At 39.6% G+C, this 24,039-nt stretch overlaps 2 protein-coding genes across 4 annotated transcripts; one reads left to right on the top strand and one right to left on the bottom strand.

Moving 5' to 3' along the window:
* Window positions 1-1,076: 1,076 nt before the first annotated feature.
* asphd1 (aspartate beta-hydroxylase domain containing 1) lies at window positions 1,077-6,621 on the bottom strand. Of its 2 annotated transcripts, none has more exons than XM_086288900.1 (6): window positions 6,275-6,621; window positions 4,781-5,252; window positions 4,441-4,647; window positions 3,078-3,285; window positions 2,343-2,456; window positions 1,077-2,123 (listed from the first exon to the last, which is right to left on the bottom strand). In XM_086288900.1, the coding sequence occupies exons 2-6, from the start codon at window positions 5,231-5,233 to the stop codon at window positions 2,014-2,016; spliced, it is 1,092 nt and encodes a 363-aa protein (XP_086145026.1). In that variant the 5' UTR covers window positions 5,234-5,252; window positions 6,275-6,621; the 3' UTR covers window positions 1,077-2,013. The 2 variants fall into 2 exon arrangements, with proteins under 2 accessions (XP_086145026.1, XP_086145025.1); XM_086288899.1 differs by having other exon boundaries at window positions 6,306-6,621.
* sez6l2 (seizure related 6 homolog (mouse)-like 2) lies at window positions 6,452-23,616 on the top strand. 2 transcript variants are annotated; one of them, XM_086288897.1, is made up of 19 exons: window positions 6,452-6,612; window positions 7,353-7,420; window positions 7,605-7,733; window positions 7,832-8,047; window positions 11,861-11,994; window positions 12,313-12,505; window positions 13,604-13,789; window positions 13,909-14,092; window positions 15,178-15,341; window positions 15,867-16,061; window positions 17,453-17,591; window positions 19,018-19,214; window positions 19,563-19,757; window positions 20,630-20,824; window positions 20,942-21,133; window positions 21,307-21,348; window positions 21,575-21,692; window positions 21,817-21,928; window positions 22,335-23,616. In XM_086288897.1, exons 2-19 carry the CDS (start codon window positions 7,366-7,368, stop codon window positions 22,362-22,364), a joined length of 2,676 nt encoding a protein of 891 aa, XP_086145023.1. In that variant the 5' UTR covers window positions 6,452-6,612; window positions 7,353-7,365; the 3' UTR covers window positions 22,365-23,616. The 2 variants fall into 2 exon arrangements, with proteins under 2 accessions (XP_086145023.1, XP_086145024.1); XM_086288898.1 differs by having other exon boundaries at window positions 6,453-6,612; window positions 21,310-21,348.
* Window positions 23,617-24,039: the final 423 nt, after the last annotated feature.

Below are 24,039 nucleotides of genomic sequence, written 5' to 3'. Positions count from 1 at the left end.
TTTTTACTTCATATCTCTTCATTTTGAAAAAAATCTTCTTTTACTTGCTTTTAAATTGTTATACTATCTGCTAATGACTGTGAAAGCTTCATTATTTCTTCCCAGTAAATGTCCCCTGCTGAATGAATCATTCCCATACAACTGCATTTAAACAGTCTCGGGAATAATCTGCCTCTTTGGGATGGATTAGTTCAGTCAGTGTAATCCCCATCATGGGACCCTCACAGGAACAGATGGCAGATAAGACAAAATCGGCACACTAATTCTTATCTACCGACTAAAAAAAGGAAGCAAAAAAGGGCTAAATGACCTAAATGATTGGAAATGTGTTTCAGTATGATGATTGAATTAAAAGACACATTCATTAAAGTGTTTGTGTGATATGTTTTAGACTGCATACCTTTTTTTAGACTATAAACTTGCCCATGTCCCTAAATAATTATTTTCACCTAAATAATTAAGTTTTGAAATATATACAAATAAGAATATTCAAATATTCAATGCAGCAACTTATTGCATTTAGGCATGTAGAAACTGTCATGAAGAACTTACACCGTGGCCTGGTTGTTAGTGTCGAATGCGGTGGTCTGAGTATTTCATAAACTGCTGATCCACTGAGATTTTCCCACCTAAACATGTCTAAGGTTTGCAGACTATGGACCAAAAAAGAGAAAATATCCAGTGAGCGGCAGTTCTCCAGCTGAAAATGGCAGAGGTCACAAGAGAATGGTCAGACTCCTTAAAGGAAGACAACGGTGACTTAAATAACCACTTCTTATAGCCAAGGTATGCAAAAGAGCATCTCTGAATGTATAACATGTAATTGTAAAGCAACTACAGCTGCAGAAGACCACAGTAAGTCTTACTCCTGTCAGCTGAAAAAAGGGAACTGAGACTACATTGCGCAGGAAAAATGTTCCCTGATGAGTCTCAGTTTCCAGTGTGACATTAAGATAGTGGGTCAGAATTTTGTAAACAGCATAAAAGCATAGACGCATACTGCCATCTGTACATCCGTCCATCCAGATGATATTTAGGCCCCTTGGTACCGACTGATTATATATAGCAAGACAATAATGGTTTGATCATTTATTTGGTTTTTGATTTCCAAACAGCATTGACAAAAGCCTCATATAGGACTGTGCAAAAGTTTTTGAGCCACACATCATCATCATCATCATCATCATTATTATTATTATTATTATTATTATTACAAAGAATAAACATGTTTATATTAAGTATTGAATTTTAAGCTTATTATAATTTTACAATTCTGTTTTGTATTTTCTATTTTTTACAATTCCTTATGTACTGAATTATCATGTGTGTTCTTATATGTTTCAATAAATCACTGCACCTTCGTCCCATTTTCCTAGTAAAATATAAAGAACTGACAGATGGATCAAGACTTTTGCACAGTACTATATGTTGTATAATATGTAAACCACTGCAGGGCAATCAGTTATAAACAAAACTATAGGAAAGCACTTCTAGATAGAAATATACAAGCATACACAGAGGACTGTATGTAGGGAAAGAAAGAACCACAGTATATATTAGTCAAAATATTTTTGGCAATAATTTTGGAAAATAAAAATCATTTTATATTACAATTGTAATATTTATCTTTTTTTTTCACAGTTTTTCTGGTTGAATCATTCCCATAGCATATCTGCACATGCATCAACAGTTGAAAATAAACTCCAGTAGTTTTCACATGCATAAAGTTATGATGCCAAGTTGCTAACACTGGATCTGCTCTTTGTGCTTTCAAGTGATGCTTAGTTTGTGGCCTAGCATCCAGCCTATAACAACAATGTAATGCATTCATGTGGTAAATCTCGGTGTAGACCCTAAATCCAACAGCACTTGAAAGCATGGCTTGTGTAATTCTTGGGGCAGATTCACACAGCGGTTAATTTACTGGAATGAGATGCATGTCCCAGGACTACCAGGTCTAATGTAAGGCATCGCTTCATGTTGTATACAAGTACACAGATAAACAAAAACATTTTAGAGTTCAGGGCTGAACATGAAGTCCAGGGCTTGTCTCTCTGCTGCAGCCACATTTGGATGCCAAAGGTCCACACTTAAAATGACGCTGGGTCTAGAATCTGGAGGGCCTTTCAAAGGAGACGGAGATATAGTTTTAGCATTTAAAAAATGTAATAGCTGTTTATACTTATCTAAAACAATTCATAAAAATTGATCAGGAATCTTTTTTTTTTAATTACCCACCACATTTTACATCTTAACATTTGGTCATATGTTAATTAATAAATGCAATAAGCTAATAGATCACAAATTAATTCATTTGTCAAAGCCATTTGTGACTCACTGACCCTTGTGGGAGACAGTGTGAAGGAAGGAGTCATCAACCAGGAGGCAGTGTCCTTCTGACCAGCACTGAGGCTCCCCTCCCACCACCAGCTCGCACAGGGGTGGAGTCTGCAGACCTACAACAGCGACGTCTGTCTTTCAGCTTTGGTTTTAAAAACACAGCATTATGCTTTCCCCTTTACTTAAAAGGGCATGGCTTCCAACCCTGTTTTTATTTAAAGCAGCAAGGATTATAGCCAGATGGATCACATTACAAAAATGACGAGAGGGAACTGAACCTCAACCCTGACCAGAGAAGTATTACATTATGCAATGGTTTAGTATTTAATCTGTTTTTTCTTCTATTTCTCTATAGTGCAGCGAAGTCTGACAACAATTTATTATGTGCACCCAAACAGTTCCACCTTTTTAATCTTAAATCCAATAATACTGCTTTGTTTTTGCTCGCACAGTGCATTATGTATAATGAACTAATAATTTACATAACTTGAGGTAGTTCCTGCAATACACACACATACATACCCTGAAGTCAAGTCCTACAGGTGATAAACCAGTGTGTGTGTGTGTGTGTGTGTGTGTGTGTGTGTGTGTGTGTGTGTGTGTGTACTTTGATGTAAATATCATAAAAACAGGTCATTAGGTTGAGGAGGATAAATCCATGTATTAGTGTAGTGTGGATAGTTACAACAGAATAAACAGATTCCATTATCCACAATAACTATAAGTCCATTACATACCAAGATGACAACGCAGGCGTGTATTAGTGGGTCCATATGTGCTTCCCAAAGTTGCTCCAGGGCCCAGCAGCCAAAATCCTGCTGATCCCAATGAGTTGCTGTTTATAAAAGTACGTAAAGACAGAAGTGTCCGGTAGGTGCAGGGACAGGCACGGCAGTTTCCTGCCACAGAGACACCAGCGCTGTACAAAGGAAACACAGCTTGGCCCTGAAAAAGATAAAAGTCCATGTTTAACATTTGATACAGATCTTTTTTTTTCTAACAGTTCCAATCACAAGCTTACATCCACTCATCGTTGGCATGAAGTCAGTAATTTGGGGATTTTAATGATTTCTTGGAACTGTTCTTTTTCCAGGGTGGGATGATTTTACAGCACACATCTTTAATTGCTTTAGAAAACAAGAACTGGGTCCACACATTTCAATTTATTTTGGATTTTATCTAATCCACACAAAAGTATGCATACGGGCTCAAATATATACAAGTACTCACTTTAATATTTTAATACGTGTTGCTGAAGCTTCTGTAATCCCCTTTAACATGACAAGGTCCAGGTCTATTGACTTCTCATTGGTGATAATAACCAGCTACAGCTTGACTGACCAATACTCAGAACAATAGTTATGCAGATGTGTCACCACTTTGCCAAGTAGGCACAAACTGCCACCCTCAGATGAGATGAAGCCAGTTTTACATTGCCATGAACTGAGAGGGTGCCAAGCTAGAAAGAATTCCCTGCTCCAAAATCAACACCTTTGAACTCGACTGAAATTTAGTCACAAAACTGGGTCCAAGCCAGAAAAAACTGTTTAAATTTACTCTACCAATTCTACCAAGACGAATAGACAAATATCTGGCCAGAATTTTGTCAGAAGCTTGTTAATGGCAATCAAAAGCACTGATGTGCAACTTGATTTAAACAAATTTCACTTTTACTCTGAGGCTGTCAGCATACTTTTTATGCTGTGGATTAGAGAAGATCCAAAATAAATTCAAACTTGTGCACCCAGTTCTTGTTTTTTTTAGTCATTAAACATGTGTGCTGTACAAACATGGCACCCTGGAAAAAGGACAGTTCAGATAAATCATTAAATGTCCCAAATTAACAGGGCATTCATGTCTTTGATGAGAGTAAACTAGAGACCACAACTGTACATTATGAGCCAAAAAAAAGAAAAAAACAGTGAAAAAATAATGAATAATCAGAAAAATGCCATCATACTAAAATATATCTCAGGAAGTGTAGTAGATTTCCAGGACTTACCAAGTTCATTCCATGGTATTTTGAATGACAGATAATTATTTTTGGATGGTGCATTATATCACTTTCTCCCAGTTGGCCTGAAGGATTTTATTGCATACCTTTAGTCCTACACAGGTCCAGCCTAATTTTGAGTCAATGCCCTTCTGGTAAACAGCCTGGAATTCAGCCAAGATCGCAGGGTAGTTGGCTTCCAAGACTTCAATGTCATGTCGATGAGCGTCACGTGGGAAGAAAGGCACACTTGGAACATCTGGCAGAAAGAAGAGATGAGGCTTCTGTATAGCAGAGTGATCATTCAGTCTGACCTAAAGTGAGACAAATGAAAAAGCTGTGATTATTTCTTGGCAGAGTTTTCTTTTGGTTTTTTTGGCTTCAAGAATGCAGCTGTAAATCTTAAACCATTGTGGAACAACTCTTGCAGTCCACTTGGAAGCATACCTGCTCGCGGAGGCCCTTATGAATGCGGCCCATGCCCACCCAACTGTAGCGTTTGGCATACTGCTGCAGGGCTGTGTACAACTTCTTGGCTTCTGCAGATGCCTGGGCAGGGAACAAGGCATGACTCAGCACTGGGGTGAGGTAGCCCTGTCCCTGCTCATCGTCTTCCACTGTTTCCATGGAAATAAAGGGACTAATTTGATCGCTCCTGGACAGCTTGGATCGTGCACTGCACTTTGTTCCAATACAGCTACCGCTACGGGACATCATGGACCTCCTTGAGCTTGACTTGAGCTTTCCAGCATGCGCATGGCCTGGGATTGGCAGATCGGAGCCCATCCGATAACAGTGCCAAAGAAACAAAAGCAGTAGAGTCCACAGAAGGCCGCTCAGTGATTGTACACCCAGCTCCATATACGGAGTCAAGGGAAGCGTGTTCATTGACCAGTGCATCCTTTAATTTTGGGAGACACTGAAATAATAAAATAGAAACAGACTGAGAGATAATACAACATGTGTAATTTGGCAAAGTTCTATTGCTACTTTACTTCTTTTATGAATTTAAGGAGTTTTACAGATGCCATCACACTTGTAATTTTTACTTGCACTTTTTGCATGGTTATGTTTTTAATTAAAGTGGATTCGTGTATTTTTTTTAATTTATGGAACAAAACAACAAGATTTTTCCCACAGTTCTGTTTTTCTTGCAGTCCAAAGCAAACAAAAGACCGTCCTTGCCCAACCTATTTTCTTTATCGTAATCCCCGTTCAGCGCCATGGGGATTGAGGTCGATGTCAGAGTGGACTTGAGAGTGGACATGTAGCTTTGGATCACTGGGTCACTTACCCCCCCCCCCCCTTTTTTTTTTTTTTTTTAAGTTGGAGGCTGACATGGTGTTACATAAGACCTGATCTGTGACCCAAACTAGCTGTGGATTTCACTGCAGGCTAGGTCTTGTGACTACAAAGTTTAGCTTTTACTTTGAATTCACGGAACTTTTGAAACAGTTTTATGTTATGTTTCAATATTTATCCATTAGTTAAAATATTAGTATTGCATGACTAGTGCAACTGTTGCATTTGGCTTTTGGGGTATATACGCGCGCGCGCGCGCGCGCGCGTGTGTGTGTGTGTGTGTGTGTGTGTGTGTCTTTAGAAGATTCAGTAAACAAAGTGTCGGGGTTTGGTCATATTTCTGCACATTCGTTTAGCCCTCACATGTAGTGGAAGCACCCCGTGCTGCAGCACAGACGTACACCATAAATGTGTTTCATGATTTGCGCATGCTTCAGCATACATTTTTGGTTTTTTGGTTTTTTGTTTTTTGTTTTTTTCCTCTGCACCAGCCCCCACAGCTCGGCTGGCTTGTTTACTGCCCGTGTTCCATGTTGGAGCAAACATCCACCCATTCCAAGAATCGGCGGCTGAAAATGTTCGCCATGCACACGGTACGACACATGCAGGCCTTTAAATGAATAAACATACACTATTTACCGTGCCGCTTTTCCCGTCCCTGTCAGATTACCTTGATAAAGGCTACAACGCAGCGCTGTGTCGGGACGCACTTCAGCACCGCGTCGGTGGACAGCTCCTCCACCGCTGACAGACAAAATGTGGTGGGGAGCTTCGCGGCGCTCTGCAGTTACAGCATTTCGCCGCTAGGGTGCACCTGGCGCTTCAACGCAAATGCCCTCACATCATAGCCGAATGCGTCAACCACACGGTAACCAGCCAGGGGCATCTCACCAGCGCAAAGCCCGCCGTATTTCGGCCTAAAGCAACAGGATACTTGCCAGGATAAAGAATACTTAAACGCCGCCTGGAAGACAAAGGTAAGTGGTAGGCACGTTTAAGCGCTGCTGAGATGGTTGCTGGTCTCACGGTAGAGATGACTGGTGTCAAAAATCGTCCTCCGCACAAAAGAGGGCCGAGGGAGGTGCGAGAGAAGCTGCCTCGCAGAGCCCCATCATTTTGTCACACACCAAGCTGGCATTTTCACCGAAGGAAACGCCTCGAATAGCAAGAGGAGGTTATTTTTTTTCCTTTTTTCCTCTTTTTTTCACACATTGCTGTGAACAGGTATCATGTTCAAATTGGGCAAGCAGCGATCACAGGCTCGCTCGCTTTTTTGGAATAGCGCATTTTCGGCATGTTGTTGCAGATTTGAATGAGAAAATGCAGAGGGAAGGCTGAATATTTAACCTTATACCTTGTGCGACGTGTGGGCCTACCTGGTTTATTTCTTCTCCACATCAACACCTGTAACAACAGCCTTTAATAAATAGACATTTACGCTTCTACGCTTTATAAAACGAAATGGCTTTTGAGATGAGATTTTACGGTATCGCGGTGATGTTCCGATCCGAGTGGCCTGTGATGTAAACATGTGCTGAATTGCGACCGAATTTGCTGTGATTAACAATTTGTTATTCATTACCACTCCTGCGGAATAAGCCTCCTGCAGCCATCATAAGCTAATAATAATCATTACAGTAACCTACAAAATGCAGCCGCCTAATTACATGATCACATGACAGTTTACTAATCGATCCGTTCATTTTAACCTTCCCAGGTCATCCATAACCATGGGGTTCACTCGCCTTGTGACGCTGTCTGTCACAGTGATCCACCTAGTTTCAGGTAACAGTCTATGTTTGTGTGTGTATGTGGTCTTAAATGTGTGTTGTTACAGCAGACACATGGTGGACTGAGATATTTTATTTCTTGCATATTTAGGAAAAATAATGTCTTTTCTCCCTTTTGCTGTAAATAGCAGCAGCAGCAACAACAACAACAACAAAAACTAACTGTGTGCCTCTTCCAGGGATGAGCTTTATGACTCCTGAGCCTGATACACCCCCAACATCCCCCCCAGACTCCTACCCACTGGGCGACATGATCCATGCTGCCCTGCAGAGTAAGGAATACTTGGGACGTGCTTCTGCAGACACAGGTACACTAATAATGCTCTTTATATAGTTTAATTAATGCAGCTATAGTAATTGTACATTGGAAATGACACACATTTAATCAAACTCTTGGACTCTGCAGGTACCACCACCAATCCGACTCAGGCTGCACCCAGGATGGGGCAGACTGAGTCAACAGCCACTGCCATGTCACCAGGGCTGCTGACAACAGCTTTAAGCTCCTCTTCAGCTGCTAGCCAAAAGGGATCGAGGAATACCATGTCCCCGCTACCCATAGAGGAGGAGACAACTACCACTCTGATTACCACAACCACCATAACCACAATGCACATGCCAGGTAATTGTGTTTTCCCATCTTCCCTCCCCTGAGTCTTGTTTGTTTTGCGATGTGATGATCCACAGCAACTGCAAGTTTCTACTGAATCCAATCACAACTTCAACTTCCCTGCTTCACTTTCAAGAAGATTTTGCCACACAAGGTAAATGTAAACATACTTTTTGTTTTTTTAAACAGTCTTTAGTGACTCAATGTTCATGCTTAAACTTTTGCATTTAACTAATAATAATGTAAAGTAATGCTATGACACATATTCAGATCCACAGATTTTTTTATATATAAGGAATTTTAGCTTAGTGCTAAAGAGAGAATATTTTTCCATTTTCAGTAACAATAGAAGTGCAGTCAGTGCAGACATCTGTGCATGTTTGTGGTCTAATTCCTGCAGCAATACTGTGCTTCCTTTGTTTCTACATTTCAGGATTCGTGACACAAAGGAATGAGTGTATACACTGAATACTTGAGAAGAGGCTGATGAAGTGTACTCCTACTTACCTGTTTGATGTTGAGAGTGGGACCACCTGTTGTCTCTGTCGCTCTTCAGTAATCCCAAAGCAAAGCAAAAACAGATTGGTTTACCAGCCCAGATTGTTTTCAGACGGGGTTTTTTAGCCAGATCTATCAATAATATGCCTTCCAAGGGCTTGTGTATCTTTGTATCTGATGGTTAGTATAGGAATGAATGACAGTGAAGAAAAGCTGGATAAACAGGCTGTTCATCCTCTGTCTCAAAATCTGGAGAGATGCTCTTAGCCTGTTCCTAATTGAATCCTGGACAAAGATTTTCCTCCACTTAGCTCCTTTTTTGATGTACACTGATGATTCAAACTAATAAAAAATAAGCTTGAATATTGTAAAAAGGCACTCAGGTTTAAAAATAAAATCAAAATGCCTTTATTTTGAAGTAAGGAAGGTAGATTTAGGCTTAAATTTAGCTTTATTTTGCACAGGGAGTGCCTTGACTTTTTTTTTATTTAAGCACCTCAAATAGAAATGGGTTGAATCCAGGAAGTGCCCCTTCTAAAAAATATATAATTATGTCATTCACAGAGGATAACAGAGACCTTGTTGACTGGATCTGTGATTCTTTGAAAAAAATAAGATGTGAAACCTGCACACTGCAAATTAAATAAGTCATTTTTTGGTATTTAAATTGTTTAGTTACTCACTTTTGGCATGCATTAGATGATATGATAAACATTTAACACACACTCCTGTTTGTGCCATCGCAGGGATAGTGCCCACCTCAGTGAAGCTCCACACTCACAGTGTCACAGTTTCTCTATTCTGACACGAAGGCAAATAACACTCAGCCTGAGCAATTAAACTGTAAGCGTAATGTAGCAAACATAGAGCAACTCAGTGTGAAGGAGCATACATGATATTTTAGCTGATTTCCATTCTTTTTTTGCGGCTCACAGGGAACTTCCCAGACAAGCCTCATTGAGACTTACACGCAAAATAAACTTAGTGGCTCCTTAGTGGTTTACACAGTTGCCAGAAAAGTGAAAGAGCCACAGTTTGATGCTTAGGAGTCACAAGTCCTTTGGGCTGTATCAGGAAAGGCAGCTGATGTAAAAAGCTGCCAAATATCTGCTCTCTATGGTGAACCCTTGTGAATAAGGGAGCAGCTGAAAGTAGCTTAACATTTTAATTTTAGTTTTGTTTAATAACTCCACAAAAACAGTTTATGCTTAGCAAGTCAGTTTAATTACACTGAAAAAAAAACCCCTCTAAATGTTTACGTCGGTACAAAGTACTTTGAGAATTATTCTTTATAGTATACAAAGGGGACTTGCATCTAGAAGGAGGTTATTGGTGTTGACTGTGTTCCCTGTAACCAGACTAGTGTTAATAATGAAGTCTAATTCTATTGTTTATCTTCTCATTGTTGATGCAAAAAATAAATAAATGCAATAAAAAGTAATTGGTGAGCATGGAAATAACTGAAAAAAGCAACCGTGAACCTTGAAATACTGGTAACAGCACCTGTAAGAAATCGTTGTCTCATGGCAAGCATGCTGATACAGGATGGTGAAGAGTGCACCAACATCCTGTGCAAATGATAGTCAGAAATGCACTTCTGTGGGCTCCGGTGCCCGTGAGACTCTTATTGGAGATGGATGAGATTCATACAGCAACAGCACAAACAAGAGTTTGGAAATTTGATTGAGCTGAAGGAGGGAGGTCAGCTGATTTACACCATATGTGGGAAGAGAAATGTCACAGAAGATGAACAATCTGTGAGACGTGTGTTTTTGTGTGTGTGAAAGACACAAAGAGAGAGTGTGTTTGTCACCTGCTTCCTCTCGGGGTTTTATTGGGTCTTTAGTGTTAATTGGGATTTCAGCCTTCTGTCAAACATCTCTCGAGGAGCCTGGCAAAGGTGTCAAACATGTTCATTGCTTATTGCAACATTATCGCACATTTGAGCTTTCTGGGTAATGGGCTTATTTGCTTTCTGGTGTTGGCGAGTAATTGGAGATGTTTCAGTTTTAGAATAAATGTTACTAAGAAAAATATATGATTACATTCAAAAGGGGCTCCATTTGAATGTGCATAGCTGTAATTAACCTGAGTATGCCATCCCTGCAAACAGTCAACAAATCAGGTTGCTGTATAGTCCGACGGGAATACCTTTTAGTGGGCTTCAGCTGCCGCCTACAACTTTCCTGCTCAGTTCGAAACATTTGTCAGAAAAGTAATCAAAGAGTAACTAAATTAAATAAGTCACTGTAATAATTAGATTCATTTTTAAATGAATCACTATTATTTGCACTTTAAACTAGTAATTTGTAACGCATGTATTTCAGAAGTGACCTTCCCAAAACCGTCGCTTTCTTGCTAAGAGTTGAGAATCACATTACATTAAGTGTGAGGCTACATAAGGATGGCTGCATTAAACAAGGTGCCAAAAACCACATGCCGTCTTTTTAGTGGGGTTTTTAAAGTCCTTTACCCAGCGAGCAACCCCTTCTTTGTTTCTGTTCAGTCTTTGCCAAATAGATTGTGAAGCCTGTTTCCTCCCCAGAGATCATTTCTGTGTAAGTGGTCGTCAGTAATTTGATTTTACTGATGCGTAGCAGCGGTTTTTGTCAGTCAATAAAATTATTTAAGCCAAGGGAAACCAGCATATTATGTGTCACCCAAGCCAGTGCTTCACTGCATTTGTTATTAATGTCAGTTAATATTTACTAAACCAGCTGATGTACTGTTGCTGATAACTTGCACCACCTTATCATCCATTTCGCCTACTTTCAGACTCACATTTTACATCTTAAGAAGAGGAGTATTTTCCCTTTGTGTGGGATTAAAGTGCTTTTGTAATCACCTTTTACCAAATTAGAAATTTAATTTTCATTAAAGCAGACCCTTGCAATCATAAACACCCAGCACCACATTTATAAACTAAGCAATCCCGTTGGTCTCTGCACACATTTAAATTTTTATTGATAACCATATGGCTGCTCATTTCAGGCATCGGAGTTGCAGTTTGATAAAAGATCTTAAGATGCTGGAACTTCTCTCATTTTCACTTACAGAAGTCACTCTGCAGTTCTCCTCCAAAACGCAGGTTACTGGAGTGCAACAAGGTCGCATCTAGACTCTATCAGGCTAATCAGTCGACACACACTGCATCCTCTGGGATACTGACAATAAGTCATGATCAAAGAATGCTTTCACTAGCTGTGAAGATACCAGTTGAGAAAGAAAATGCAGATAGTATAAAACCTGTATATAAGTTTGCTACAGCTTTTCTGAATCATAGACTTTTCCTACTTCTTCACCTGCTCTGTCCCTCTTGTTTTACAGTTCAATGCAACGCTACTTTATTAGCCATGGAGGATGTTGTTGAGTCTCCAGATCCCACAACATCTTCATCTTATTCCCCCTTGGAGTGCACCTACAGCATTACTGTGTACGCAGGTTACGGAGTGGAAATTCAGGTAATGTGCATTAAAATTCATAAACATCTTAACCAGCTATTTTTAAGCAGTTTATTGTAAAAAAAAAAAAAAAAAAAAAAAAAAGCCCAACATGCTGCTGTTGATAAATTTGTCAGAAAGTGTTTGTTATGTTTAATTTAGACTCCATGACTCAGCTTTTCTTTTTGTAAGTGCAGCATTTGCAAACATTGTACAGACAATCGTGAGTTAGTTTAGGTTGTATAGTATGTCAGCAGATTCACTTCATGAGCTGCTAAGCTACCAGGAAAGTTTATATAACGACAGCAGACAAAAGAGGTGTCCTCTTTTTTCCCCCAGGTGAGAAAGGCTAACCTTTCCAAGGATGAGTCTCTAACAATCATGGGATACGGCAGATCAGGACCAGAGCTGTTAGCCAATGAGACCCTGATGAAACAGGGTCAGGTGATTCGTAGTACAACCAATCAGGTTTACATCCACTATCGCAGTCTGCGTCAGACCAACCATGGCATGTTCAGCCTCCACTATCAAGGTAACTCAACCTCTTTCATAAGATAAGCAGAACATTTTTATTTCTTTCTATCTACCTTTATTTAGTAACATTAATGTGGTAAAGTGTTATGTGGCTGGAATAAAAAGCTTCATAAATACACAGTGAAACCACAGAAGCATGGTAGATGTTTCTCTCACTTTAATTTGCAGGTTTTAATTTAGTCACTGTCCTTTGAGTTTTAAAATGAGAATGTCTCACCTGCACATTTTCATGTGCATCGCTTATTCTCTAAAGCCTGCCTTGTTTAGCCAGGAAACTCTGAGCTTTACGCTTTTGATTAAAATGAATGAAAAGATTCAAGGTGAATACCAAGTGTCAGTGGCATCTTGTTAAAAGCAACACCAGTGATGATAGCTGATAATTGTGCAGGTGACGAGACAGCCACCTGCTCAGTCGCGCCACCTTGGACATCTCTGTCTGTTTCTGTTTCTATTCTGCTACGTGATGATGATAGCATAACAGATATCTGAGGACTTAAAGATCACCACCTGATGGACGACTTATTAGAATGTGTTTGGAGTAAATGGCAGAAGAAAATTATGAATATGAGATGTGCAGAGCGTACACAGTAGAAGTAAAAGAATAAAGACAGTATAGAGGAAAAAGATCTGCATTACATGTTTAGCTAACTGGTTTGGACATACGCAGTGGACATATTGGTAGGGTAGGGATAGCTCAGTAGATAGAGTGATCGCCCCATAATCGGAAGGTCGGGTGTTCTAATCCACCGAACGGCTACCCTGAGGTACGCCTGAGCAAGGTACCGTCCCTACACACTGCTCCCCTGCTTAGTGGCTGCCCACTACTTCACCGAGTGAATGGGTCAAATGCAGAGAAAAACAAGTAATTTCCCCACGGGTATCGATAAAGTATACATTATTATTATTATTGGACAAAGATGATGGAGATTAAGATGGAGCTGCGAGGGAGGAGGAAAAGAGGAAGATTTAATGTAGTGGAGGAGGACATGCAGACAGTTGGTGTGACAGAGTAGGATGCTAGGGATAGGGTGAGATGGAGGAAGAGGAACTGCTGTGGCGACCCCTAAAGAGTTTAACTGTTAACCTTCATCAACAGCCTTCCTGCTGTCCTGCCCATTCCCAATGTCTCCTGAGGGCGGTGGAGTGACAGTGACAGACATCCATCCTGGAGGTCAGGCACACTTCCACTGTGATCCAGGTTTTCAAGTCCGCGGGCATGAGGTGGCGACCTGTGTTAACATGACGCAGCCACGCTGGAGCACTCCTGAGCCTCAGTGTGTTGGTTAGTGAACTGACTCAGACTTCTTTTAAATTTCCCACTGCCTCATCTTCTTTGCTAACTCTGTTGGTTTAAACCTGGTCAGCTTTGAGTTCATTTAAATGGATTTCATTTTCTCTCAGCCGTGTCTTGCGGAGGGTGGATTCGTAATGCGACTGTGGGACGGATACTGTCCCCACCGCCTCCATCAGTAAGCAACCACAGCAATGGAAATAATCTGAGCTGTCACTGGTTAATAGAAGCCAAAGAGGGACACAGACTCCACCTACACTTTGAGAGAATTGCACTGGATGAAGATGATGATAAGTAAGCCTGCGTTTTAACCACTTCACATATCGCAGAGTATGACATGAAGAATGCCCTCTGATTTAAAAAGATCACTGAGTACAACACTGATAACAAGTTTTTCTTTTTTCTTTTTACATTTTTGTGTTTAGCATTTGTTTTTCTCCAATATCAATTGTAGGAGTAAACTACCAACTGTGCTTTGTATCTAGCTTCATATTTTTTTCGAGGATTCAATTATACTGGCTTTCTCATAGTTACAAACACTCCTTATTGTTTATTTTACGCTGGCCATTTGTGTAGCCTTTAAGTTCGTCCTCTGTTTGAAACAAGCTCCTGTCTCTGTAAGAGCCCACTTTCTCTTGATTTGTTTGTCTCTCTTCATGCTTCTGCAAACAAAATCCTTTGCTTGCCATTACCATATAGAGTATCAAAGAAACACTGGAAACCAATGTTTTATGCAGTCTAAAGCCTGAGCTTTGGAATCACGAGGATTCATTTTGTATTCACTGGTATCATTATTTGAAACTTTGGCCCTGTTTAATATGAGCATCCAGCACTGTAACAGTATGTGTGTGGCAGAAAATAAGATCAGCAGGTTCACTTTAATATTTAGTTGCTATTTTAAGTCATAGATAAAGCTCCCAGATTCATACAATAATAATTTAAAAAAAAAACTTTTTAGAAATTTGCTATTTTCCCTTTTATTTTGCCTACGCTTGTTCTCTGAAGGTCATTCATCCATCCATCTCTCCATCCATCAATCCATCCGTTTTTCTATCTGATTCAGGGTCACAGGGGGTTAGCTGTCATAGAGCGAGTGGCAGGGCGCCATGGAGAGGTCGACAGTCGATCACAGGGCTAACACAGAGATAGACAGCAGTTCAGTCACCAGGCGGACTAATGTGCATGTGCTTGCATTGTGCGAGAAGATTTATATGTTTAGAGATAATTTTTAAAATCTCTCAAAATACTAGGCAAAGTCTCTCGCAGCACACTTTCACTTTGCAATAAAAAAGTAGCCAAAGCAAAAGACTTGTTCAGCCGCCTTCAGCCTGTGCATTCCTGCTAACCTTTGTGGCGTCTTTGTGGCTCGTTGCTTTCAGGTTAATTGTGCGCAGTGGAAACAGTTCCCTGGCTCCGACGCTTTTTGACTCAGATATGGATGACGTCCCAGAACGTGGGTTGCTGAGCGAGAGCTCCACACTGTACCTGGAGCTCACAGCTGATTCTTCTTCCATCCCTTTGCTGCTGGCGCTGCGATATGAGGGTGAGCAGAGAGAGCCTGCAGCCTTTTTGCTTACATTAGGTATTTCCCGGGTTCAGCAAAACAAAAAGATGGTAGCAGAGTAGAGCATCCTTCTGACCCAATTTCTGTGAAATATATGGTACACAGGTCAGCATTGTGCCTGAGAAAAAAGCCAGAAATCATGCAAATGGATTCTTGGAGATTTTGTTAAATCTCAGTAAAGCCTTTCCCTTGTTAATTATTGATAATTCAGGAAAGACATGCATAATGAGCCACATGAATGCTTAGTCTGCCCACGTTTCAGTGGGATTTACTTTAAGGCTTTGAAGCGGCTCAGTGCTGAAACTCTTAGCCTTTTACACCTGGGCTTTTTTCTAGCCAAGATTTGAAACTGAAAAGTTCCCCAATAAATCAAATGAGGATGGCTGCTTAATTTTATCTAGAAGGAGAACAGCTCCCTGAATATCAAATGCCATGACGAGGAAACACTCTGTGATCTTTATAAATGTGCACACGTGGTTTACTTTTTCCTTCGTCCTTTTTAAGCTTTCGATGATGAGCACTGCTGGGAGCCCTACATGCCTCATGGAAACTTCAGCAGCAGTGACATCACGTATCAGCTGGGAACCACCGTCACCTTCACCTGTTCTCCAGGCTTTGTCATGGAGCAAGGTTCAGGGACCATTGAGTGCGTCGATCCCAGTAACCCTCACTGGAATGACAGCGAACCTGTGTGCAGAGGTACGTTTAAGGATTCATCGGTTTCATGTTGCAAGAGAAGATGGTAATGTTGACACTGTTTACTGATTTTCAGTATAATAATATTAAACCTTTCATACTGTAAAGCATCTTTCGAAACAAAAATATAAACTTTACTTATTGTTGTTTATTTCTTATTTAGCGTGACGTAAGAAAATGTTTTTTGATTCATTGATAGTTAGGGCGAGTTGTGCAGAGATAAGCGTCTGAAGCTTTGAGATGTCATGTGTAGCCACATTGACTGTGTCATCTGCTGATCTGCCAGCATGCTGTGAAAACTGAGATTTAAAACTGGCAGAGATTTTGCACCGGGTCAGGGACTGGCTGAAAACACAGGTGCCAGAGTTTTATCTAAGCGTTAACGTGACATATTCTGAAAGCCAAATGCTGTGTTTTATTTCTGCTTACAGAAACCAAGAAGTAGGTTGTATAAATATTGATCCAGAAAGGTGAAATAGGAAATGTCAGGAGATTGGCATCCATGTGCCTGTTATAAAGTTATGGTTGTTTAGTCCAGGTCTTCATATCCTTGTTTTTCACTCACTGAATTAGATTTGCAAATGTAGACTTACCATCCTGTATGTGTGTGTGAAGGATGGTAAGTCTCATTCTGCATCTTCTTTTTTTTATCACATTTATTGAACGAAAGCTTGGACTCCCTCCATAACTATAGTTGGACGTGTGTCTGTGCAGCAACACAGTTTAATGCCTCGGATTTGGTGAAGCTAGTGCTGGCATTTTACGTGAAGCCAGCACTAGCACAAACTGAGCGTTTTCTTACAGGGGAAATGGTAGAACTGCACTCCATCATGGAGTCGTTCACACACTCACCTAAAACGCTGCATGTTTTCAATTTGGGAGGAGACAGATCCCTTTGTGGTTGTGTCAGAAACAATATTGCGGTATCCGGTGCCTTGCAAATCAAATATGTGGAGATACCCAGAGTGAGGGAGCAGCTGAAAGCAGCTTTACACTGAAATAGAAGTGCTGCTGAGTAGCCACTTCCCTACTGACATACTTTCTGAACTGTTTGTATTACATTTGTAGTTGCTGTGAAGTAATGAGGTAATAGTGTCAAAGCCATCATTCCTTAAAAGACTGAAAGTAAGCTAATGACAGTTTGCATTAAGCCTTCTTATAATAGTATGTGTAGTGAACAAAATGATTACAAAAGCATGTGCTTAGCCTGCTTCTGCAAATGTTTTTTAAAGTTTAATTTTATTTCTTTTCCTTTCTCCAAATTAATATTTCGTGTCTTCTCAATTTCCTTTTTATTTCTTTAATGTCTACTTTTCCTTGCTACAATTTAATCATTCTCTGTCTCCCAGTCTGCATCCTCACCTCAGTTTCTCTCCTTTGTTCTGCCCCATAAGCTTTGTGCGGAGGGGAGTTGACCGAGCCCTCTGGAACCATCCTGTCTCCTGATTGGCCCCAGAGCTACTCCAAGGGCTTAGACTGTGTGTGGCAAATCCATGGTAACGAGGAGAAACGCATTGAACTGGATGTCCAGATGTGAGTGATTAATTTGTGTCTCTTTTTAGTATTTGGAATGCATTTTAAAAATAAATTAGACCGCATGATGCTTTATGTACTATAGAGTTTAATTATTCAATATTTTAAAAATGTCCACCCAATCTCAGGCAGGTTAGTATCTTCAATCTTAGATGTTTTAAACTTCTAGATTAGCTTCTAATTATTTACAGTATATAAAAATCTCCACATGCTGTTGAACTATGTCTCCGAGACATATTTTTTTCAGTAAAAGAAAATATAGACATCCATTCATCTGCTTCTTATAAACACTATATCTCAGGAACATCAGGGGGGGATTTCTTTGACATTTTTAAATAATAGATACTAAAACACAGTCACTCTTAAACAATGTGTACAGTAGCAGGATATGTTGTTTGACAGGCGTTTCATTAAAAATGCCCCAAAAGGCACCAGCTATTGGCTACAGCTGCTCGTGTCAGCACACCTGTCAGTCAAAGCAGCTGCGCCCCTAACTTTAAGCTTTAGTAGTCTATCCACAGAGGCCAAAATGCTGTTTAGCTGAACATTTGAACATGGGAATCACTGGGAAATGACTCATATTTTGGAGTCACCCTCAGGTGAGAAGTCGAAAATAAAACCAGCTTCTGCAGTGACTTTATTTTTTTAGCCTTAGAGGCTGCTGCTTGGGTGCACCCTGGACATGTCCCTAATCCATCACAGGGCTGGCACAGAGAGGCAGCCACACACACTCATATCCACATATAAGGCCCATTAAGAATTAGCTGTTAACTGCAGTTAACTAACTGCTTGAGGAAACCAGAGTACCTGAAGGAAACCTACATGAGCACAGGGACAGAAAGACTCCATTTTATAATTAAATCAAATCAAATCAAATTTATTTATATAACCTTATATCACAAATCAAAGAATTGCTTCAGGAGGCTTCACAGTCCATACAGCAAACAGCGTCCTCTTTCCCTAGGCTCTTAACTCAGATGAGGAACAACTCCAATTATTCTTCATACTGGAATCATTAATATGAACTGTACCTTGGTGTGTTGGCTCAGGCACACAAGCACAAAGCGGTAATTGTAGTTTAATAAATGTGCTTAATTTAATTTCTCCCTTAAAGTAATAGAGTTACAGCACACAGCACACTGAACTGACAATAAATTAAATGAGTATTAGAGAAAAATCATTTAATCAGCATCAAATTCACGTCACGAATGTCCCACAGGTCTTGGTTTTCTACTGTTGTCTTTAATCATGATCATGTTTATATTTTAATTCAAGTTACACTTTGTATCCATGGTACATGTGAAAATTGTTTTAAAACATTAAAAATAAAGCAGCAAACAAACAAGAAAAAACATATGTATTAGAAAAAAGAATACAACACATAAAAAAGCTTATTTCTCCTGTTATTCTTCTCTTCACTCCGTAGTTTAAATATCCGTCACACTGATGTGCTGACCATTTTTGATGGGCGTGATCTCACGTCCCACGTGATCGGCCAGTACCTGGGGTCCAAAGAGCGTTTCCAGGTTGTTTCAGGGGGGTCTGAGGTTGCCATCCAGTTTCAGAGCGATCTGGACGACTCCAGCTTCATCCTGAGTCAGGGATTCCTCATTCATTATCGTGGTAAGTGCACTAATTGATGACTGTAAAAGTACACAATACAATATGGAGAGGGTCAATATGAAGAGCTGGTTCTGCCAGAGGTGTCTTCCTGTTAAAGGGGAGTTTTTTATTCCCACTGTTGCCAAGTGCTTGCTTACAAGCAGTCATCTAGTGGATTATTGTGGGGTCTTTACCTTACAATTAAAAGCGCCTTGAGGTGAGTGTTGTTGTGATTTGGTTCTGTATAAATAAAACTGAATTGAGTTGAACTGAGTTGAATTGAATGAGGGCTGCTGCCAGCAGGAAACAGATTTCAAACAGCTGCTTTTGTTTCTGTCACTGAATTGCTCCTCTGTCTGTGTTATGAAGAGGTCGAACCTAATGACACCTGCCCTACCCTTCCTAATATTGAGTTTGGCTGGATCAGCTCATCCCACTCCTCCCCCGTGAGAGGCAGCGTGCTGACCTATCAGTGCCAGCCGGGGTATGACATCAGCGGCTCTGACGTAATCACCTGCCAGTGGGACCTGTCCTGGAGCAGCAGTCCACCTACCTGCGTTAAGGGTAAGACGAACAGTGTGAAAAAGAGCCAAGCCCTCTGAGGGAGAACCCAGATTATGCAAACTGTTTGTAGTTCATCACTCGCAGAGCATTTCCAGGATTTTCTCTGAAGGTTCTTAAAAGTCCTCTTCCCTTTTCTTCCCTTCTCCTAACAGTTTTCCACTACTGGGGCTCTTTTAATAGTGTAGATGGTTTTAGAAGAACGTTTATCTTTACCAGGGTGTAGTCCTAATTTTATGGAAAAATTCAACATTTTGTAATTCTTAGGAGTTTCTTAGAGGTTAAATAAAAAATAAATAAATAAATTTCCTTTTTTCTTTTTTTGTTCCTTTTTTTTGTTGTGTTATTTTTAAGAAATGGTTTGACACTTTGTTACATGCGGTTGTAAGCTTTCACCTGAAGAGTCATATGAAGAGCATGGTAGCTTGAAAGGTTTTGAATGAATTCTGATTTTTTAAAAAGATGTAGAATCATGTTAAAAATCTATTTAAATTTGGCTTATATCCAGAAAGGTCTTCAAGGTCAACTCAGTCATTTATTAGTCAAGATTTGGCAAAACTTAGGAACTATTATTTTTACAATATGGTGTGTATTGTCAACGTATAGAAATACGTTGAATACTTTCTGTACGTTGACAATATTTAAATTAAATATTTAAAATAAGTCACATTTGACCTCTGAGCTCACCTTTAAATTTTACATCTGCTTTGGACTCGAGTTGAGTCCAAAACATGTCATATACTCAAAGAAAGTACTGTCACAAGAAAGAGAATCAGCTGCCTAGTTAGTTAGAAATATACTGTAGCATAGTCATATATAATAACCTCATATTGTTTGTGTCCAGTAGTTTATAAATCTAATTTTGCCCCCTACAGTACAGCAGTGCCCTGACCCAGGAGAGGTGGTAAACGGAGCACGCTCTGTGCGCCCCGAAACAGGCTTTGCCGTTGGTACAGTGGTTCGTTTCTCCTGTAACCAGGGTTATCAGCTGGAAGGTCCCAGCCAAATCTCCTGCTACGGACGAGACACTGGTACCCCCAAATGGAGCGACCGCAGCCCAAAGTGTGTCTGTAAGTGCCCTTCCTGCACTCAGCTGACCTCGTCTGTTTATGAAGCTTATTTCTGCATGTTTTGAATCAGCTGCACGTACGTGACTGTCCTCTGTGTGTTTTGTGTGCCGCGAACAGTAAAATATGACCCATGTCCAAACCCTGGAGTCCCCGACAATGGTTACCAAACTCTTTACAAGCACACCTACCAAGCTGGAGAAACTCTGCGATTCTTCTGTTATGAGGGCTACGAACTTATCGGTGAGGTCATCATCAGCTGTGTTCCCGGTCATCCATCTCAGTGGAACAGCCCGCCGCCCTTTTGCAAAGGTGAAGCTCACCACTATGGATCTTTATTTTAAACGTTGTATTAAGATTAAACTGACTAGATTCAGACTTTATAAATTATTAGTTACCTGCAATTATTTTGTGAACTATATAAAAATATAGCATTGAGCTCCTGAACGTTTAAAAATATGATATTTTATCTCTTTCTTATTTTGAAGTGGCATATGAGGAGCTATTGGATGATCACAAGTTAGAAGGTAATTTGTTTTGTTTTTCTCTCTCTTAAATACATCGTTTAAACATGCTCTTTAAAACAAATACATATGGGATTTTAATTTTAAATGCAATTGCACCTGGTATTTTTTTGATTTGATAAATATAACATATAAATGTGGTGATTTAGCACCTTATTTTTGTTGTGTTTGACAGTTTAGGCTCATAACCAAACCAAAAACTAATGTAACACTTTTGATTGGTGTGCAGTTTCCCAGTCATTCCAGCCATCCCATCAGATCCTGAGTGAGAACATTGCTTTGGCAATAATTCTGCCAATCATCCTGGTCATCCTCCTCATTGGAGGAATTTACATGTACTACACAAAGTAAGTATTTCCACATCTGCAGTGTAGACACTACAACACTGCTTTCCAAATGTTCTCCACCTCAGTTCCTAATGACCTGTGCGCTGAATAGTTCAAGGAGGTGGTTGCATTTTGTCTTTCACAGCATCTGCAGACTAGAATGGAAGCCACACTTCTGGAAGTCTCTTTCTCACACGCACTCCTACAGTCCCATCACAGTCGAGTCAGACTTCAACAACCCCCTTTATGAAGCAGGGGTAAGTACACGGAAGGTGCTGCTTAACATTATTTATTCCACTTGATTTTAATAGAGATCTGACTGAATGACTATTTTATTTGTGCATTCAAGGTGCATACTCACCGGCCACTTTATTAGGTACAGATGTTCAGCTGCTAGATAACACAAGTATTGAATCAGGTAATCATATTGCAGCACAACTACATTTAGGCAAGCAGACATGGTCAAGAGTACCTGCTGAAGTTAAAGCCGAGCATCACCAAAATAGCTCTGGTCTAATAGAGAGGTGACAGTAACTGAAATAACCACTTATTAAAAGCAAAGTATGCTAAATGTAAGTTGTACCTAATAAAGTGTCCAGTGAGGATATGTCAACACCATATCCAACATTAAAGTTGGTCCTCTGTTTTTTACTTTGACGACAGGATACGCGGGAGTACGAAGTGTCCATTTAGTGGAGAAAGGGTCTTGAAACCACCGAATGATTCAATTCTTTGGGAAGACAAATTCCTCTGTATTATAAGGTCTCACTCCCCCTTTTAAAGTCTGGATTATGTTTCTGTTTTACCATCACTGTAATATCTGGTTTATTCACCTTGGATATGATTTCTTCTGATTTTCTGCACTGATGTGGTGGTCTGCCAAATGTGAGTCCTATTTCATCCTGTATCATTAGGACCGGTGCCTTATAAAGGGTAAGAAATTGTCAACAAAGAAAAACAAAAAAGCGAGAGTAGAGCTGGAGAGCGGGGAAGGGTAAAGGGAAATGGATTTGTCTAGTTAGTAAAAGCAGAATGAGGCCAAACATTAAAGAACTTGGCAATACTTTATTTGTAACAATCAAAAGTTGAGATCATAATACATCCTGTGTTTCTCTTGTATTTTTAAAGCGGTTCGTACATCATTACAGTACAGGGAAAGAATTGTTTGATTTTATCCCGGAAAAAAAGTGATTTTCTCTTCTTTACTTTTTCTTCGTGTGTGCAAAACACTCTCTCTCATACACACGTGCGTGCACACACACACACACAAAATGAATGTAAATATCTGACTTAATAGTGACTGAGGTTTATAAATATATAAGCCTCGTATACAGATATATATACACACACTTATACATGGTGGCGGGAGGTTATATATTTTCATTATATACATATAATGAAAATTCAGTGCCAAAATATAATGTTAAATTATTTAATGTCTCTAAGTGTTTCATCTGTTGTTGAAATAGTGTTTACAAAGGCAGTGTTTATTTTATTCTTCGCTGTTTCTCGAGTGCATCATCACCCGACGCCACACGACATGACGTGTAAGAAAAAGGTGAGGACATGAATGTCATTATGCTTAGAGCATGCACTGATTGTAAATTATATTGCTTATGCTCAATCTTTCCATTACCATTATAGTTACTGACAGCTATCATTGTTATCAAATTTGATGTTGTATGCACTATGTTGATAAAAACAATTACAAATCTGGCTGCTTGCTGTGATGCATTATGTGTTGATTTACAAATGATTGTTTGAAAAGTGAATGTAGTCTCATTCACTGTGCCAAATGAAAGGATCTTGGAGACTGTTTCTGATCTTTGTAGATTTAATTATTCTCTTATCATCAGTAGCATTTCTTTGCTTCATATATGAATACACTCTTTGGAAGGCAGTAAATTATTTGCTGAACTGGAAATAAAGTCTCTGTTGAATGGTGTCAGCTTGTAGAAATGTGCAGTTATTTGCTTGTGATCACAACACATTTACACATACACAAATGTTGAAGTCTATTAATCATATTAGTAAGAAATACAACTTAAGTTTTTAACTGAGAAACACAATATAAAGCTTTCCAATACTTTAGCTTTCACCAGTTTCATTAAATTTCATTATTTTAATATAGAAATTGTCTTGAAATAGTGATATTAATTTTATGGGTTATTCATTTAAAATTGGTCATGTTCTTGACTTATAAGATAAGCCATATTGAAAAGTATGTCAATACACAAAAACAATTATGTGATTATTTTAACACTGGATTTATCCACATTAATTATACATATACAGCATGTAAGCTTTGTAAGTCTGTCATTGTAATTTTTCGTCCCTCAGGTTGTGGTATGTTTGTACATAGTGTGCA

Source organism: Aulonocara sp. 'chitande type north' Nkhata Bay, linkage group LG4 (genome assembly GCF_057382095.1).
Source record: "Aulonocara sp. 'chitande type north' Nkhata Bay isolate Kocher_YH1m ecotype deep benthic linkage group LG4, A_spYH_male_GT1.1, whole genome shotgun sequence".
NCBI lineage: Eukaryota > Metazoa > Chordata > Actinopteri > Cichliformes > Cichlidae > Aulonocara > Aulonocara sp. 'chitande type north' Nkhata Bay.
This window is presented reverse-complemented; position numbering and strand designations above follow the sequence as displayed.

Excerpts from the sequence above, each read along its gene's own strand:
- asphd1 (XM_086288900.1), bottom strand. The coding sequence starts at position 5,233 with ATGCACTGGTCAATGAACACGCTTCCCTTGACTCCGTATATGGAGCTG. Across the intron at positions 4,648-4,780 it reads ATAAGGGCCTCCGCGAGCAG|GTCAGACTGAATGATCACTC; the intron begins GTATGCTTCCAA and ends GTCTCACTTTAG. Across the intron at positions 2,124-2,342 it reads TCACACTGTCTCCCACAAGG|GCCCTCCAGATTCTAGACCC; the intron begins GTCAGTGAGTCA and ends CTCCTTTGAAAG.
- sez6l2 (XM_086288897.1), top strand. The coding sequence starts at position 7,366 with ATGGGGTTCACTCGCCTTGTGACGCTGTCTGTCACAGTGATCCACCTA. Across the intron at positions 7,421-7,604 it reads AGTGATCCACCTAGTTTCAG|GGATGAGCTTTATGACTCCT; the intron begins GTAACAGTCTAT and ends TGCCTCTTCCAG. Across the intron at positions 21,929-22,334 it reads ACCCCCTTTATGAAGCAGGG|GATACGCGGGAGTACGAAGT; the intron begins GTAAGTACACGG and ends CTTTGACGACAG.